The 14,856-nt window shown below is 52.8% G+C and overlaps 1 protein-coding gene across 1 annotated transcript in view; it reads left to right on the forward strand.

Moving 5' to 3' along the window:
- The window catches only part of VWA2 (von Willebrand factor A domain containing 2), a 32,872-nt gene that overhangs the window by 9,814 nt on the left and 8,202 nt on the right, over window positions 1-14,856 (forward strand). Inside the window, exons 4-8 of the mRNA XM_054728806.1 lie at window positions 917-1,050; window positions 6,967-7,076; window positions 10,914-11,108; window positions 12,748-12,881; window positions 13,522-13,654. Coding sequence (XP_054584781.1) covers window positions 917-1,050; window positions 6,967-7,076; window positions 10,914-11,108; window positions 12,748-12,881; window positions 13,522-13,654 — 706 coding nt within the window. The remainder of the gene's footprint in view (window positions 1-916; window positions 1,051-6,966; window positions 7,077-10,913; window positions 11,109-12,747; window positions 12,882-13,521; window positions 13,655-14,856) is intronic.

Consider the following 14,856-nt stretch of genomic DNA (forward strand, 5'->3'; position numbering starts at 1 on the left):
TATGAACCAGAGGTCCTAGTTCAATTCCTGACCAGGGCACATGCCCGGGTTGCAGGCTCCATCCCCAGTAGGAGGTGGCCAATCAATGATTCTCTCTCATCATTGATGTTTCTATCTCTCTCTCCCTCTCCCTTCCTCTCTGAAATCAATAAAAATATATTTTAGCCCTAACCAGTTTGGCTCAGTAGATAGAGTGTTGGCCTGCAGACTGAAAGGTCCCAGGTTCGATTCCGGTCAAGGGCATGTACCTTGGTTGCGGGCACATTCCCGGTGGGAGGTGTGCAGGAGGCAGCTGATGGATGTTTCTCTCTCATCGATGTTTCTAGCTCTCTGTCCCTCTCCCTTCCTCTCTGTGAAAAATCAATAAAATATATGAAAAAATAATATATATATTTTAAAAGATAGTCATCTAGGGGTGGATGTAAGGATGAAGTGAACAGTCCATATAAAGTGTTTAAAGCAGCGCCCGGCGTGTGGGAAAGATGCGGTCAGTGCTGCTGGTATTGAACTCCTGGGTAACGTGACCTCATGTGCCAGGGTGCCTGGCTGTGTCCCAGACCAGATTGTGGGCCCCGAGGGCTGGGACCAGGGCTCTTCAGGATCCCGCACTGGCCCAGCAGCCCCTGCGGCCATACGACTCAAGTCAGTGCTGTCGGATTAGACTCTCCTGTTATCCCAGACCTTCCCGGGAGGGTCTTGTTCTGAGCATCATGCCCGTGTGGGCAGTACTTCCCCTGCAGAGGGGGCTGCCGCTGGCCCGGACCTTTTCCAGCATTCCTTCCTTCACTGGCCTAAGAGGAGCAGCAGCTGGCCGACCCCGGGTCCTTTCTGCCTCCTCTCTGCTTTGGGAGCGAGACCCTCTTGGGACCGGACTGCAAGGAAGCGGATGGTCACCCATCTGTCCGCCTCTCCCCAGCTGCGTGGTGCTCCGCGGCGGTGGACGTCCTGTTCCTGATGGATGGCTCTCACAGCATCGGGAAAGGGAGCTTTGAGAGGGCCAAGCACTTCGCCGTCACGGTCTGCGACGCCCTGGACATCAACCCCGAGAGGGTGAGTGCACGTCTTGCTGCCTCTGTATTTAGGATGTCTTTGGTTGCAAGTGACAGAAATCCAATCTTAAGCAGAAGAGGGCACTGCTGGCTTGTGGAAGTGGAAAGACCAAGGGGGGTGAATCGTGGTTCCAGGCCCGGTGGGATCCAAGGGCTCAGTCCCCCTTTTGCTTCGTTCAGTTTTGCTTGCAACAGCTGGCTTCCTTCCCACCCATAGCAAAGCTGCCCTGCTTTGTCCTGGAAGCTACTGACACCAGTAAAAAGAACGAAGTCCCAGGGAGGGCTCTGATTGGGCAGGTGTAGGTCACATGACAATCCCTCAACCAATCACAGTAGTTCAAGGGACTCCTGTGGCCAGACCTGAGGCACCTGCTCATCCACATTCATGGGGTGGTGGTGAACACATGGATTTGGTTTCCCACTAGAAAGATGTTGTATTTGCACAGCAGTGGGAAAGGTAAAGCATGTAACTACCTCGTACGACTAGAATCTCAGTACAGAGCACAGCTCCTCCTACCCTCTCTGTTCACTTGAAAGGAACTACCCCTGCCTGAGTGATCCAGCCAGTCTGTTCACTTCTTGTTCTTCCTGGCTCCGCATAGGAGGCTTTAAGTGCCCGCAGAGTGTGCTATCTGCGGCTCTGATGGCTAAAAGGGGCATTTTGGAATGACTCAATAGAAAAATGGGTGATGAACATTACAGACAATTCCCAGAAAATGAAACACAGATTGCCCTTGGACATATGAAACAGCAGTGGAATAGCAGTCAGTGGAATAGCAAACCTCCGACGAGTATACCGGTTTTCACTTACTGTGTTAGTAACCATCCAAAGTGTGGTGACATCCTGCACCGGCAGGTTCCCAGGAAACTGCCGTTCTCACACACGGCTGGCGGGAGTGTGCCGCCCCGACAGCATCCATCAGAGTTACAAAGGCTTGTTCCCTTTCACCCAGAACATTGTTCTGAATATACTCCCACAGATGGTTTTCCAAGATGACATTCCTGGGTTAATCCTACAAAAATCCCTAGGATTTAGGAGCAAAAGTGGCCTTTTATGGGGGCCAGATTTTCTCCAGAATGGCATGTCATGTTGGGAGAGTGAGCACATTCCCGGGACCTCGGGCAGCCTTGCATAGCTATTTGAAGACACCGTAGCAGAGCAGCCCGGAAGTTCCAACTGTACAGTCAGCTCATCACAGACCCTAAAAGGGCCAAGGCCAAGGCCTGCGCCTGCTCAGTCTCCACCCTCTTCCACACAGGGCTCTGCTTTTCAAAGGAAAGGATTCCCTATAGAATTCCACTAGTTATTCATGGAGGGAGAGCCATAAAGACCCAACACTGTTGACCGTGGCATTGATGTTGTATGTCCTGAAGGGGGTGGCCGAGAGATCTCAGCAGATGGCACGTTGGGAGAGAAGAACTGTATGGGTGATTAGAGGATGTTTACGGATGAGGAAACCGGCTCAGAGAGTCTAAGTGACTGCCTAGGGTCACACAGCAATCTTGAAAGCTCAATGTGGAAGAACTGGGCTCTTGACTCTCAGCTCGGGACTTGTTTCACGGGTCATTTGTCCCTACCCATTGGGTAGGATGAGGTGATGAGGCTCAGCCTTCACATCCTGCTGTCATATTGGAAGTGACAACATGGCATTGTGTGTCTGAGTGTGTGTGTGTGTGTGTCTTGAGTGTGTGTGTGTGTGTGTGTGTGTGTTTGGGTTGTGTTTGTATGTGGAAGTGGGGGGTGCTGATGGAATTCAAGATTCTCAAAGAGAAACAGAAAACGTCATGGCTGGTGCTGTTGGGAGTACCTGTCCCAACCCACAGGGCCCCAGAGTTCAGGAAACTTCCATCTCAGCGTTGCCAGGCCACATCTAGAACGTGGTGTTCGTAGGTTAGACATTGGCAAACCAGACAGTGCCCACAAGAAGGAGTGGAACAGTGAGAGGCCTGGAAATTTCCAAATAGGAGGGAACCTGGTTCTCATTTTTAAATGAAAGAGGGTACAGAGTGGCTCCATTGTCTTAGGAGGGCAGCAGCTGGTGTGCAGGGAGATACGTGTGGGCTTGGCCCCAGAGAAACTTCCTCACAGCCAGACTGGGTGCGCAGAGGAGTCGGGGTCTGTCTCAGGGCGTGTGTGGGCACTGTGACCTCCCCGAGCTCCGGCCCGCTTGCTGGGATGCCAGTGAAGGGTTTTTTTTTGTTGTTGTTTTTTTGCGTCCGGGCGGTTTCAGATGGTCCCATCTGTTTTGTGGCTCCGGGTTTTATGTTCTTGCTGCTGCATTTTTTTTTTTTTGTCTTCTGTTATCTCCATGTACAAGAGATCTGATGTGTCGTTGTCTTATCTCCATTGTACGAGATTTTACTTTCAGTAACTTCAGTTTTCAGGAAGACATTTTCAAGTCGCTATAATTAAGGCTTTTATGGATGCTTGTTGGTGGGGTAGGTTTAAGGTGTTTGAAGTCTTCCGCTCAATACTTAAAAGCTGAAGAAGTTAAAAAAAAAAAAAAGCGCAAGCTGTGAAGTTCACTTCCTGGCTGTAATATAATGATTACAGCAGGGAGGTGAGAAGTCTGGGCGGGCTGGCTTCTGAGCATACAGTAAACTGAAGATAAAAGGCAACTCTTTTTTGCTCCCAAACCACCAATTAAATGAAATGCCTTAGCTACTGACTCACGCTGTTTGCATCTTGTTTTGAAGTTGCATCCTTCCTGTTTAAAGGCACCCAAGTAAATGCACCCAGCTGTTGGCCTCCAGGGAGTTTTTCTTTGAAACCAAGTAATTCATTCTCATGCTCTAATAAAGAAGATGTCTAGTGGAAAGTTTCCATTCTTTTCCCATTTGCTCTGTCCCCCTACCTGCTTTCTTTAGCATCCCTGCAGAATCACACCATGCAAACATAAGCAATGTGTGTATATGTTCTTATTCTCCCTCCCCCTTTTTATACAAAGAGTAGCAGGTGATACACACTGTTCTGTTCCTTATTCTCTTCACATGTCTTAGAAAATTTTCCATATCTAGGTAATATAGGTATTAATGTAGGTATATATTATCTTTTATAGCTGATTAATGTTCCAGTGTAAGGATTTACCAATGTTTAATTAACCAACCCCCTATTGATGGACAGTTGCAATTACAGATATACTGTGAGCTTGTAAATATGTCATTTACACGTGTATATCTGTAGGACCAATTTCCAATAGCGTTACACACTTGTACTTTTCAATAAATATTGATAGATTGCTCCCACGGATGCTGTAAGGTTTATGTTCTTACCATAGAGTTTGAGAATGCTGGTTACCCCCTGCAAACATTGTATCTGGCTTTTTGCTACATCTGAGCGTGGTGCCCTCAAATACATGTTTGTATACTAAAGAGCCGTTTGTATTTCCTGTTCTGTGATCTCTGTTCCTATCCTTTGCCCATTTTTTTTCTGTTGGATTGTTAGTCTTTTACATATCAATTCCTAGACACTCTGTGTATATTGGGGAAACTAACCCTTTGTCTCAGGACATGAGTTGCAACTAATGTTTCCATTTTGTCTTCATGTTTGTGGTTGAATCGTGGCATGTGTTGCCCTGCGGAAGTTTTCTTCCTGTAGTGGGATTTATCAGTCTTTCCTTGATGACGTCCGATTTTTAGTCGTAGAAAGGTCTTTTCTGCTTTGAGGTTTTAAAGGAACTCTCCCAGGTTTTTTTCTAGAACTTTTACGGTTACATTTTTCACATTTAAATATTGAATCCACTTGCAGTTTATCCTTGACTAGAAGCCCGATGCACGAAGATTCGTGCTAGAATGGGCTTTCCTTTCCCTGGCTGCCGGCACCGCCTTTCCACTCCGGCCCAGCCCCTTTCCGCTCAGGCCCCAGAGCTGCCTCTTTCTGCTCAGGCTCTGCCTTCCCATGCTGCCCAGAGGCCCTGAGAGACAGGGGGTGGGGCAGAACGCCTGGGTCCCACCCCGTCACTTGGTGCCTGTGTATGCAAATTAACCGCCAACTTTGTTGGGTTAATTTGCATATCACTCCTGATTGGCTGGTGGCGTAGCAGAGGTACGGTCAATTTACATGTTTGTCTATTATTAGATAAGATTCTTTGGCAGGTTTATCCAGTTGTCCCCAAATCACTTAGTAACTAGACCATGTTTCCCCACCACTGGTTAGAGATGCCCCCTTCCTTTATCACCGGCCAAATTCCAGGGAGATTTCAAAAGTGTCACGTCTCAGAAACTTTTTTGTGAGCTTCTCTCTTGCTCTGCTTTCCAGTGTCCATTTCCCCCACATGCCCACCCAAGACTTCTTCCTCCCTAAGATGCCAGTGCCTCCTACTCAGAACTTCCTATGGGCAGTGCTCTCTGAGGGCAGGTGAGCCCGCCTGCTGTGGCGAGGGCTTTGATCATCTCCCAGGCAACCAGGCTTGTTAAGGCATCAGCCGTGAAGGAATTCAAGTTTGCAAGCAAAAGGCAGCATCATTGCTTAAATATGAATCACTTGGCTCGTTTGCAAAAAGCATGGCCAGAATTAGGGTTCCTTATAACACTGGTACTGGAGAACAGTTCCTCCAGGGGTTTTGGAGAGCCAGGAATTAGGTTCAGGGATTGGACCCTGGAGAGGAAACCTACATGTTTATAGCCCTCTCTGCTGGAGACACGCTGGTGTTTTAAGGGTCCAGAGAATGGCTTGACTCGGCTCTCCTTCCCCAGTCCTGCAAGGCATGGGGCTTCCTCATGTGACCTCCTCACTTCGGATGCAAAATCTGGAATCGCCAGCGGCTCTCCTCCCTCCATGCACGGGAACTTCAGCTCCAGGATTGCTTGCCTCAGGTTGGGGTGCTGATTGTCCCCCAATCTGACCCTGGTCTGGAGAGTTGGCCTCTCCCTCACAGGGCAGGGGCAGGCTTGGAAGGGCTGAACCCCCTCTGCAACCAAGGATGGGTGTGTGGTAGCTGTGGGCAGTGATGAGCCAGCAGGTATGGTGGCTGTGGGCAGTGATGAGCCAGCAGGGATGGTGGCTGTGGGCAGTGATGGCCCAGCAGGGATGGTGGCTGTGGGCAGTGATGGGCCAGCAGGGATGGTGGCTGTGGGCAGTGATGAGCCAGCAGGGATGGTGGCTGTGGGCAGTGATGAACCAGCAGGGATGGTGGCTGTGGTCAGTGATGAGCCAGCAGGGATGGTGGCTGTGGTCATTGATGAGCCAGCAGGGATGGTGGCTGTGGGCAGTGATGAACCAGCAGGGATGGTGGCTGTGGGCAGTGATGAGCCAGCAGGGATGGTGGCTGTGGGCAGTGATGAGCCAGCAGGGATGGTGGCTGTGGGCAGTGATGAGCCAGCAGGGATGGTGGCTGTGGTCAGCGCCTGCGACACCCTGGTCGGGTCCGCGAGCATTTTGCTGAAGGCTGTGCTGGCGGCTGAGAAGGCGAGCCGTAGAGCTGAGCCTCGTGAAGATCATAAGCACCGAGTTCAAAGGCCTGGCTTCCTCCTCACTCTCCCTGGGCCAGGTCTGTGTCCTCTCTACACTTCAGTCTCTCCATCCGCGATGTGGGTAGGAATCGTGCTTCTGCGGATGAAATGAAGTAGCATGAGGTTGCTCCTGGCAGGCATTCGGTGCATGTGAGCAAAGACCCTGCCCAATAAAGACGTTCGCAGCTCAGCCGAGCGAATTGCCAGCACGGGGGTCGAGGGAATGGAGGTGGAGTGGTGGTTGTCAGTGCAGACGCGGGCAGATTGGACTGTTTCCTTCCAGATTCTTCTCCTGGTCTTGGGAACCTTTTCTTGGGGAGACCAGAGGAAACTCTGGCTCTGGGGACTGTTGAACTGGCAGGAGACGGGGTCGGGGCGTTAGCCTTTCTCATCCTATCTTTCCTCTGAGGAATGTGTGCGACTTAACCCCGCTTTCAACCCCTGGGCCCTCTGTCTCCTCCTGCAGGTCAGGGTGGGAGCGGTCCAGTTCAGTTCCGCTCCTTGGCTGGAATTCCCCTTGGACTCCTTGTCAACCCAACAGGAAGTGAAGACAAAACTCAAGAGGATGGTTTTCAAGTATGTACGCTCAGGCTCTGCCCTGGTGAGGACGCGGCTGGCTGCTCTGAAAATCGCTCTCGAAGGGTCTGGCCCTGCCCTTGGCCTCCCAGAGAGGGCTGGGGTGTCCAGAACCCCAGCTGTGCTTGCTGGGTAATGAGAATGCCCCTCTCAGGGCTGCCCCTATTATCAGCTGGTGCCCCCGGTGGGAACTTAGATGCAAGTTCAAAGAAAGTATTTGCTGCTATTTTGTGCAGTTGCCAGTCACCTGGGAGAAAGGGCCAGTGAAGGTCAAGGCCGGCATGAAGAGCAAGTGTTGGAACACTGGCTCTTTCTCCCAGTCTGTCCTCGGGGACCGCGACAGCTCGGAGAGCCGCACGCTTCTCGAAGCCTCGTTCTGCGGTCTGTCTAAAGAGGAAGCGCTGCTCGAACATGGCGGGCAGTTGTTCGTGTGCTCATACACACGCACACCCTGTAAACGGATGGATGGAGTGGGGCCATAACTTTACTGACAAGTGTGTGTATGTGATGTGTATATATGCACACATGTCCTAGTACCGTGGTCGGCAAACTGCGGCTCGCGAGCCACATGCGGCTCTTTGGCCCCTTGAGTGTGGCTCTTCCACAAAATACCACGGCCTGGGTGAGTCTATTTTGAAGAAGTGGCGTTAGAAGAAGTTTAAGTTTAAAAAATGTGGCTCTCAAAAGACATTTCAGTCGTTGTGCTGTTGGTATTTGGCTCTGTTGACGAATGAGTTTGCCGACCACTGTCCTAGTATATACATATATTTCTTGTGTAAATATTTCATGTGTATGTTGCATATGCACGTAAACATATACATGTCTGCATTTGAATGTGTTATACACACACATACTAGGTACACACATACATACATACACACACATGCATAAGCGCTCACAGAAGTCTGTCTTTAACTTGCCCCTGGTCACCCTGGTCTCTGCGGCCCCTTGCACTAGTGTCCACTGACGTCCGTGCTCCCATTTCTGGGTGTCGCCTCCAGGTGCAGAGGCCCTGAGCACGGAGGCCCCTTTCCCGGCACAGGCTCCTGTAGGGGCACCAGTGCTCTCCCCAAGCCCTGATCCCCACACTGGGCACAGCAGCAACTGCCCGGGGACCCCCAGGGACTCCATCGCAGGCCGTTGGGCCCTGCCCTTTCCTCTGTCCATGGGCGCCCTGAGCAAATGAGGGGCAAGTCCAGTACCAGAAAGTACAAGGGGGAAAGCCCCTTGGTATCAGTTTGTAAAAACGACACTGGCCTTTCCTTGTTCCCTTAGGGCCCTCTATGCTGAGGCCCCCAAGAATGGTTTCCTGTAAAATAAGTCATCGCCTCACCCCCGTAACTTGGGCCCAGACCCCGGAGCAGTGCTTTCCATAGTGAGCTCATAGAGCTCCCTGGGTCAGTACTGCTGAGGAAGTCTGTTAAAATGCAGGTGCCTGCCCCCCTCCCAGACCTACTGAACCTCTCTCTGGGAAGGGATGTTTAGTATTGCACTTTAAAGAGTTTTCTCCCTACTACCTCTACCCTAGGACTGTAATACACACTGACGTTTTAAAAACAGCTTTATGGAGATATACTTTAAATAATATTATAAAGTTCACACATTTAATGTGGACAAGTCAGTGGTTCTGAGTGTATTTTCAGAGTTCTGTAACTACTAGAGGCCCAGAGCTATAGGGACAGGGCATGGGAAGTGACTGCTAACGGCTATAGAGCTGTTTGGGGTAATAAAAAATGTTTTTATTTAGATAATGGTAATTAATGGTTGAATAAGCCTGTGAATATACTAAAAACTACTGAATTTTATACGTTAATAGGGTGAATTTTATGGTTTATTAATTACATTATTGATATATTTAATTATCATAAAAACCTTATATTCGTTATATGTACACTAACATTTGCAGGGGAAAAAATAGCTTGTTGGATTAAGTTTAGGACTGAAAGTGACTAACTCAAAGGATTTGGCCCTGTTCTCTTCTAAAAAATGAAGCAAATTGCAGCAAGTTGGTTCCAAAAGTCACTTTTAGAGATCATCTTGTATCTGTTCCAACTCTTTACTTTAGAAGGAAGAATGCTGAGGTTGAGAAGGAGCAGGCGACTTGGCCAGAACCAGAGTCCAATAGGCCCCACCCAGCTGCCCTCCCCACCTCTCCCTCCTCCCACCCCAACCCCCACAATAGTAGGGACCCCCCTCTGAGCTGTGGTGAAAGTCATTGCTAAGGGCGGGAGAGTATTCTTCATGACGTAAGAAGTACAGAGCTGCGTTAGGAACGCGCCACGTGAGGACACGGGAGGTGGAGAAGGAAGCCTCTGTGTGTGTGCACACGGTCGGCTTCTGTTTTGGGAGGATGATGGTTAGCAGTGTGCCTCCTAGGATGACCGTCAGAAACAGCAAACAGGGCAAGGGCGGTAAGGAACTTTGTGGCCACAGTTGCCGGGTCACTGAGGACACTAAGCGTGAAGACACTAGGATTCATCAGGACAGAGGGATGTTGGCTGAAGGGGAAGGATGACCTCCTGGGCTCTTCCCCTTTTCCTTTCTTTTCTTTTTTAAAAATATTTTTTTATTGATTTCAGAGAGGAAGGGAGAGGGAGAGAGAGAAACATCAACGATGAGAGAGAATCATTGATTGGCTGCTTCCTGCACGTCCCCTACTGGGGATGGAGCCCGCAACCAGGGTATGTGCCCTTGACCGGAAGCGAACCCGGGACCCTTCAGTCTGCAGGCTGATGCTCTGTCCACTGAGCCAGACCAGCTCGGGCCCTTCCCCCTTTTTCTACAGTGAAGTTTTCAAGGCTGGCCTGACTGGAAGAGCTTTACCTAAAACCCAGAACACTTGCCTTTCTAGACCAAGGCGATTCCCTGAAGGTGTGTGTTGAGGTGGCTGAGAAACCACCCTGACACATGGCAGCAAGAAGCTAAAAAAATATCACAGCCAAGCCTTTCTATATTGTACCCGGTGATAACATAAAATCAGATAAACCATGGCCAGCGATGGGCCCTGAATGTCCAGAACGCTGGCCGGCTGGCTGGGCAAGCTCACGCAGTCATTTCATTAATCTCCCAGGAACACCACTCGCAGTTCCCTGTGATTGGCCTAACAATCCATTGTAGCGAGTCCTTCTTTTCTGCCCGGTTGACACAGAGAGCCAGCAGGCCTCCCTCTGAGGGCTGGGACGAGCCTCCTTTTGTGAGGTTTTAGTAGAGATTCTGCACTGGGATTCCAAGCTCGTGGACAGTGCCTGAATCTGGCCTGTTAAGGTTACAGACTCTTAGCATCCCAATGAGCGGGGAGCATTGTAACCTGCCCTGATCTGGAAGCAAACTGCAGCCTTCCACCACCTGACCTTGGCCTTGGAAGTCGGCCAGGAAGGTCCGGTCATGGCAAGGACCCCCATCGGGCCCTTGCAGCAAAGCCCTGTCCTTCACTCTCGAGGATTCTTACTGAGCTCTGTTATCAGCTCGCCCACCCCAGGCAGATGTTGAGCCAGAACTACAAGGGGATGACACAGGGGTGGGGCGATGGGAGGAGGGTGGTAGACAGACGATGGGCGTTGTCAGCCCACAGCCATCCGCGGGGCAGACCCAGAGAGGGACATCATTACCTAAACCACAGAGCGGTGCGGGGTGCATCTTAAGGTCCCAGGAAAAGTTCGTGTCTGTTCATCATTGTTGTGGTTTAGAGGGCGAGCATCTCTCATGGTAGGAATTGCCGCTTGGAGCTTCTGCCGGGGGAACGTGGCTGTCACCAGTAATGGAGGAGCCACTGTCTGCCAACGTCACCTCTCTGGATCACTCATTCACATTTTGTTTTTTCCTCCCGGGTGAGCTCAGAGGAGGGCGCACCGAGACCGGCCTCGCTCTGAAACATCTTCTGCAAAGAGGGTTCCCCGGGGGCAGAAACGCCTCTGTGCCCCAGGTCCTCATCATCATCACGGACGGCAGGTCCCAAGGTCACGTGGCACTGCCGGCCAAGCAGCTGCAGGAAAGAGGGGTCACTGTGTTTGCCGTGGGGGTGCGCTTTCCCAGGTAAGAGCCTCGAGCACCTGGGTCAGCCCTGTGGGTCGGCCGGGGGACCGTGGTGGGGCGGGGGGCGCTCACAGCCGCGGGAGAGGGGGCGGTGCTGGTTCAGGCAGGATCTGTCCTTTCTTCCCTGGTCTTGTTGTTGCCGGAGCACAGGGAGCTCCGAGTCTGCAAGTCCCAGCTCTGCATTGTCTTTCGTCTAAACACTTGGTTTTAAGTGCCCGAAACTTGACTTGAATTGATTCGGGCAGAAGCGGAAAGTCATGGAGTCATCTGACTGCACCGGCTGGGTCAGGGGTCTCTCGGTGTGAGCAGGAGGGGCCAGGGACTTGAATGTCATTGAGGTTCTGCCCTCCCACCCCACCCCCGAGCGTCTCCGCTGCCCCTCAGCCTGGCGCTCTCAGGAGCTGGAGCTGTGGCTGCAGGCAGCGGCCGGCTCACATCCTTGAGTATTGATGGAGCCCCCTGGCTGATGGTTCTCATCTCTGGCTGAGCGTCTGTTTTGCCAGGGAGCTTTTAAGAAAGTCTGTGGCTGGGTGGGGTCGGGCACAGCTGCCCCCCTGAGCGTGAAGGTGAGCCCAGAGCTGAGAAGCCCCCCTCTGTGTGCCAGGCCCTGCCCTGGGCCCTGGGAGAAATGTCCAGTTTCTATGGCTTCAGGAGAGAAGAGGGAATTTTTACGTAAGTGAATTTTAGACATCAATGTATTGTTGCCAGATTGCCAAACCTTGGCTTACTTTGGTGGGCAGGGTTCTAAATGCACTGCTGGCTGCCCTGTCTTCTTAGCCTTTTCGTCACGCCCCCACGTCCTTGTGCTGCTCAGGTTTTTTTTGTCCTGGGCCCTGAGGGGTGCCCTCTGGCTGCTGTGTGCTGGCTCCCTCCTAGATGGACTTCCGGTGCTGGTCTTAGAATCCTTACGTTCACTGTTTATAGTTCTTCTGTATTTTTTTTCCTTTCTTTTTAGTATGTTTTTATTAGTTTTTATCAGGTTTGGCTCAGTGGATAGAGCGTAGGCCTGCAGACTGAAGGGTCCCCAGTTCGAGAGAAAGAGAAACATCAGTGATGAGAGAGAATCATCGATCGGCTGCCTCCTGCACCCCCGACAGTGGGGATCGAGCTCACCACCCGGGCATGTGCCCTGACCAGGAACCAAACCTTTGACCTCTTGGTTCCTGGGGTCGATGGCCAACCACTGGGCCACACCAGTCAGGGCACGTCTGTGTGTTTTTCTGTCGCTAGCTGTCCTGCTTTGCTCTCTTCTTGCCTAGAACCAGTCTCTTTCCTTTCTTGCTGTTCGGTTTTTCTCATCAGCTCTGGTCACAGAACCAGACGGTGAAATCTGTCAGGACCGTGTCTCACCCAGGAGGCCACGGTTGGCGTGTGAGGCTCTCCCCCGGCCCCGGGGAGGTCGGTGGACGGTAGCACGCACACATTATGACCCATGGCCCAGTGTCCTCGAGGTCATTCTGAGGTTCACTTCTGGACGTTTCCTGCATCCTGGAGGGATGAGGTTGCAGCGAAGTGGCTTCCGTGGCCATCAGGGGGTTGGGAGGGGTGGGGGTTGCCCATGGGCTAGAAGCCGGGAGGGCAGGGGGCGGGTGGGTTGGGAGTGACAAGGCATGTTGTAACCTCTGGGGGCTGGGCCCAGGTGGGAGGAGCTGCACACGCTGGCCAGCGAGCCCAGGGAGCAGCACGTGCTGATGGCCGAGCAGGTGGAGGACGCCACCAACGGCCTGTTCAGCGCCCTCAGCAGCTCCGACGTCTGCACCTTCGCCTCTCCAGGTACGGCCTTCCAGGCTGGCCCACGTACACGTGGGGTGTCTGTGGGATACAAGTGGGGTGTGGGATAGGGAGGGTTCCCCTAGCATGAGGTAAGCACTCAGGGGCCTCCCCAAGGAGGGAGGGGGAGAGGAACAGGGTCCCACAGTCTCGGCCCCAGGGCTCTCTGCTGTGTCCTGTCTCCACGTGGGATTCTCAGCTGGAACCTGGAGCTTGTCTCCATGGGGTCAAGGGGCCCAGGGCTGGGGAGCACGTGGGGCCCCTATACCTGTCCCCTGCTCGGGGGGAGGAGCCAAGTCGGCGCCCCCCGCTGTGGTCAGCCAATGGACTCTGCAGCCTGGGGCCAGCTGCCTGCATGCATAGTCGCCTCCATCAGGGTCCCCCAGGAGCTAGAGTGAAGCGTGTTACAGAAAACACGCATGTGTGCCTGAGATGTGGAAGCTGGGCAGGGCAGGGCCTGTGCAGAGGAGGTGCCCGGAGACTGGCGCCCAGCAAGGGGCAGCGCGGAGCCCCTCCCCAGTGTGCTCTGCCCCGGGAGGCGGAAGGTGGCGGGGGGGCAGGGGGGGGCGCTGCGCGTGGTGGACCCCAGTGGGGGAGCAGGCGTAACCCTGTCTTCTCCGTCGGGTGTGTGCTGTGGACACAGACTGCAGGGTCCAGCCTCACCCCTGTGAGCGCAAGACGCTGGAGACGGTCAGGGAGCTTGTCGGCAGCGGCCTGTGCTGGAGAGGATCGCGGGGCACCGAGGGTGTGCTGGCGGCACCCTGCCCCTTCTTCAGGTCTGTCCTGTGGTCTGGGGTCCGAGCTCAAGGGCAGGCCTGGGTGTGAGGGAGGTCCCCAAGGCCAAGTGCGCAGGAGCTGCGGGATTTGGAGGAGTGCAGGGCTGGGGGGAGCCAGGACAGAGCATCGGGGTGTAGGGAGGGTCATTGACACATACCACCTGGGTGTCCAGGGTGAGCGAGGGTGGCAGGGTCACGGCCATTCTGGAGGCTGGTAAGGGGACCATAAGCTGGTCCTTCAGGGCCATGCTCTGCACCTGGGATGGTGATCTGGTGACTTGGTTCCTCTGAGCACCCGTCTCCATGCGTATGGGGGCCGGAGTGAGGCGAAAGGCCTAGGTCCTGGGTGATTCGTGTGGTGGCCCGGGGGGATGCTGGGATCCTCAGGGCCAGAGCTCAGGCATTCTAGAGCAGCGGTCGCCAACCTTTCGGGCCTCACGGACCACCAGTGGTGCCTAGACCACCGGTTGGCGACCGCTGCTCTAGAGCACCTGCGGCCCGGCCAGCAGCCTGTCCCTCACAACCCCTGGCCTGTCCTTCGGCACAGTCCACACCACCCAGTACAGCCCTGGGCCGCTCAGTCTCCTTCCCTCTCCAGTGAGGCTCCAAGGGTCACAGTTGAAATCTATAGCTAGAGTTACTATCTAGAAGGAGGAACTGAAGACCAGAGAAGGAAAGTAACTTGCCTGGGGTCACACAGCCAGCCGGCCCCAGAAAGGAACTTGTAATAGAAAGCTGTTCTCACTGCTGAGTTTGGAACACAGATATCTCTAACTTCTGACATGATAGCCAATGTACATTATCTTTTTTTTTTTTTTTAATTGTCTCCGGGTTGCTTGAACCATCCCCTTCTCTGTGTGCAGATAGAAGCTGGGGTAGACAGAAAACAAGGAAGTCTCCCTTGACTGGCGTCTGCATTGGAATTTTATACCAGCTTCGTGGGCTTTTTTAAAAAATATATTTTTATTGATTTCAGAGAGGAAGGGAGAGGGAGAGAGAGATAGAAACATCAATGATGAGAGAGAATTATTGATCGGCTGCCTCCTGCCCCCTACTGGGGATGGAGTCTGCAACCCGGGCATGCGCCCTTGATGGGAATTGAACCTGGGACCTTTCAGTCCACAGGCTGATGCTCTATCCACTGAGCCAAACCAGCTAGGGCAGCTTTGTGTTTTAAGTAACCTTCTCCGGTGTCTGCCCTC

The sequence above is a fragment of the Eptesicus fuscus genome, chromosome 17 (assembly GCF_027574615.1).
Source record: "Eptesicus fuscus isolate TK198812 chromosome 17, DD_ASM_mEF_20220401, whole genome shotgun sequence".
Classification (NCBI taxonomy): Eukaryota; Metazoa; Chordata; class Mammalia; order Chiroptera; family Vespertilionidae; genus Eptesicus; species Eptesicus fuscus.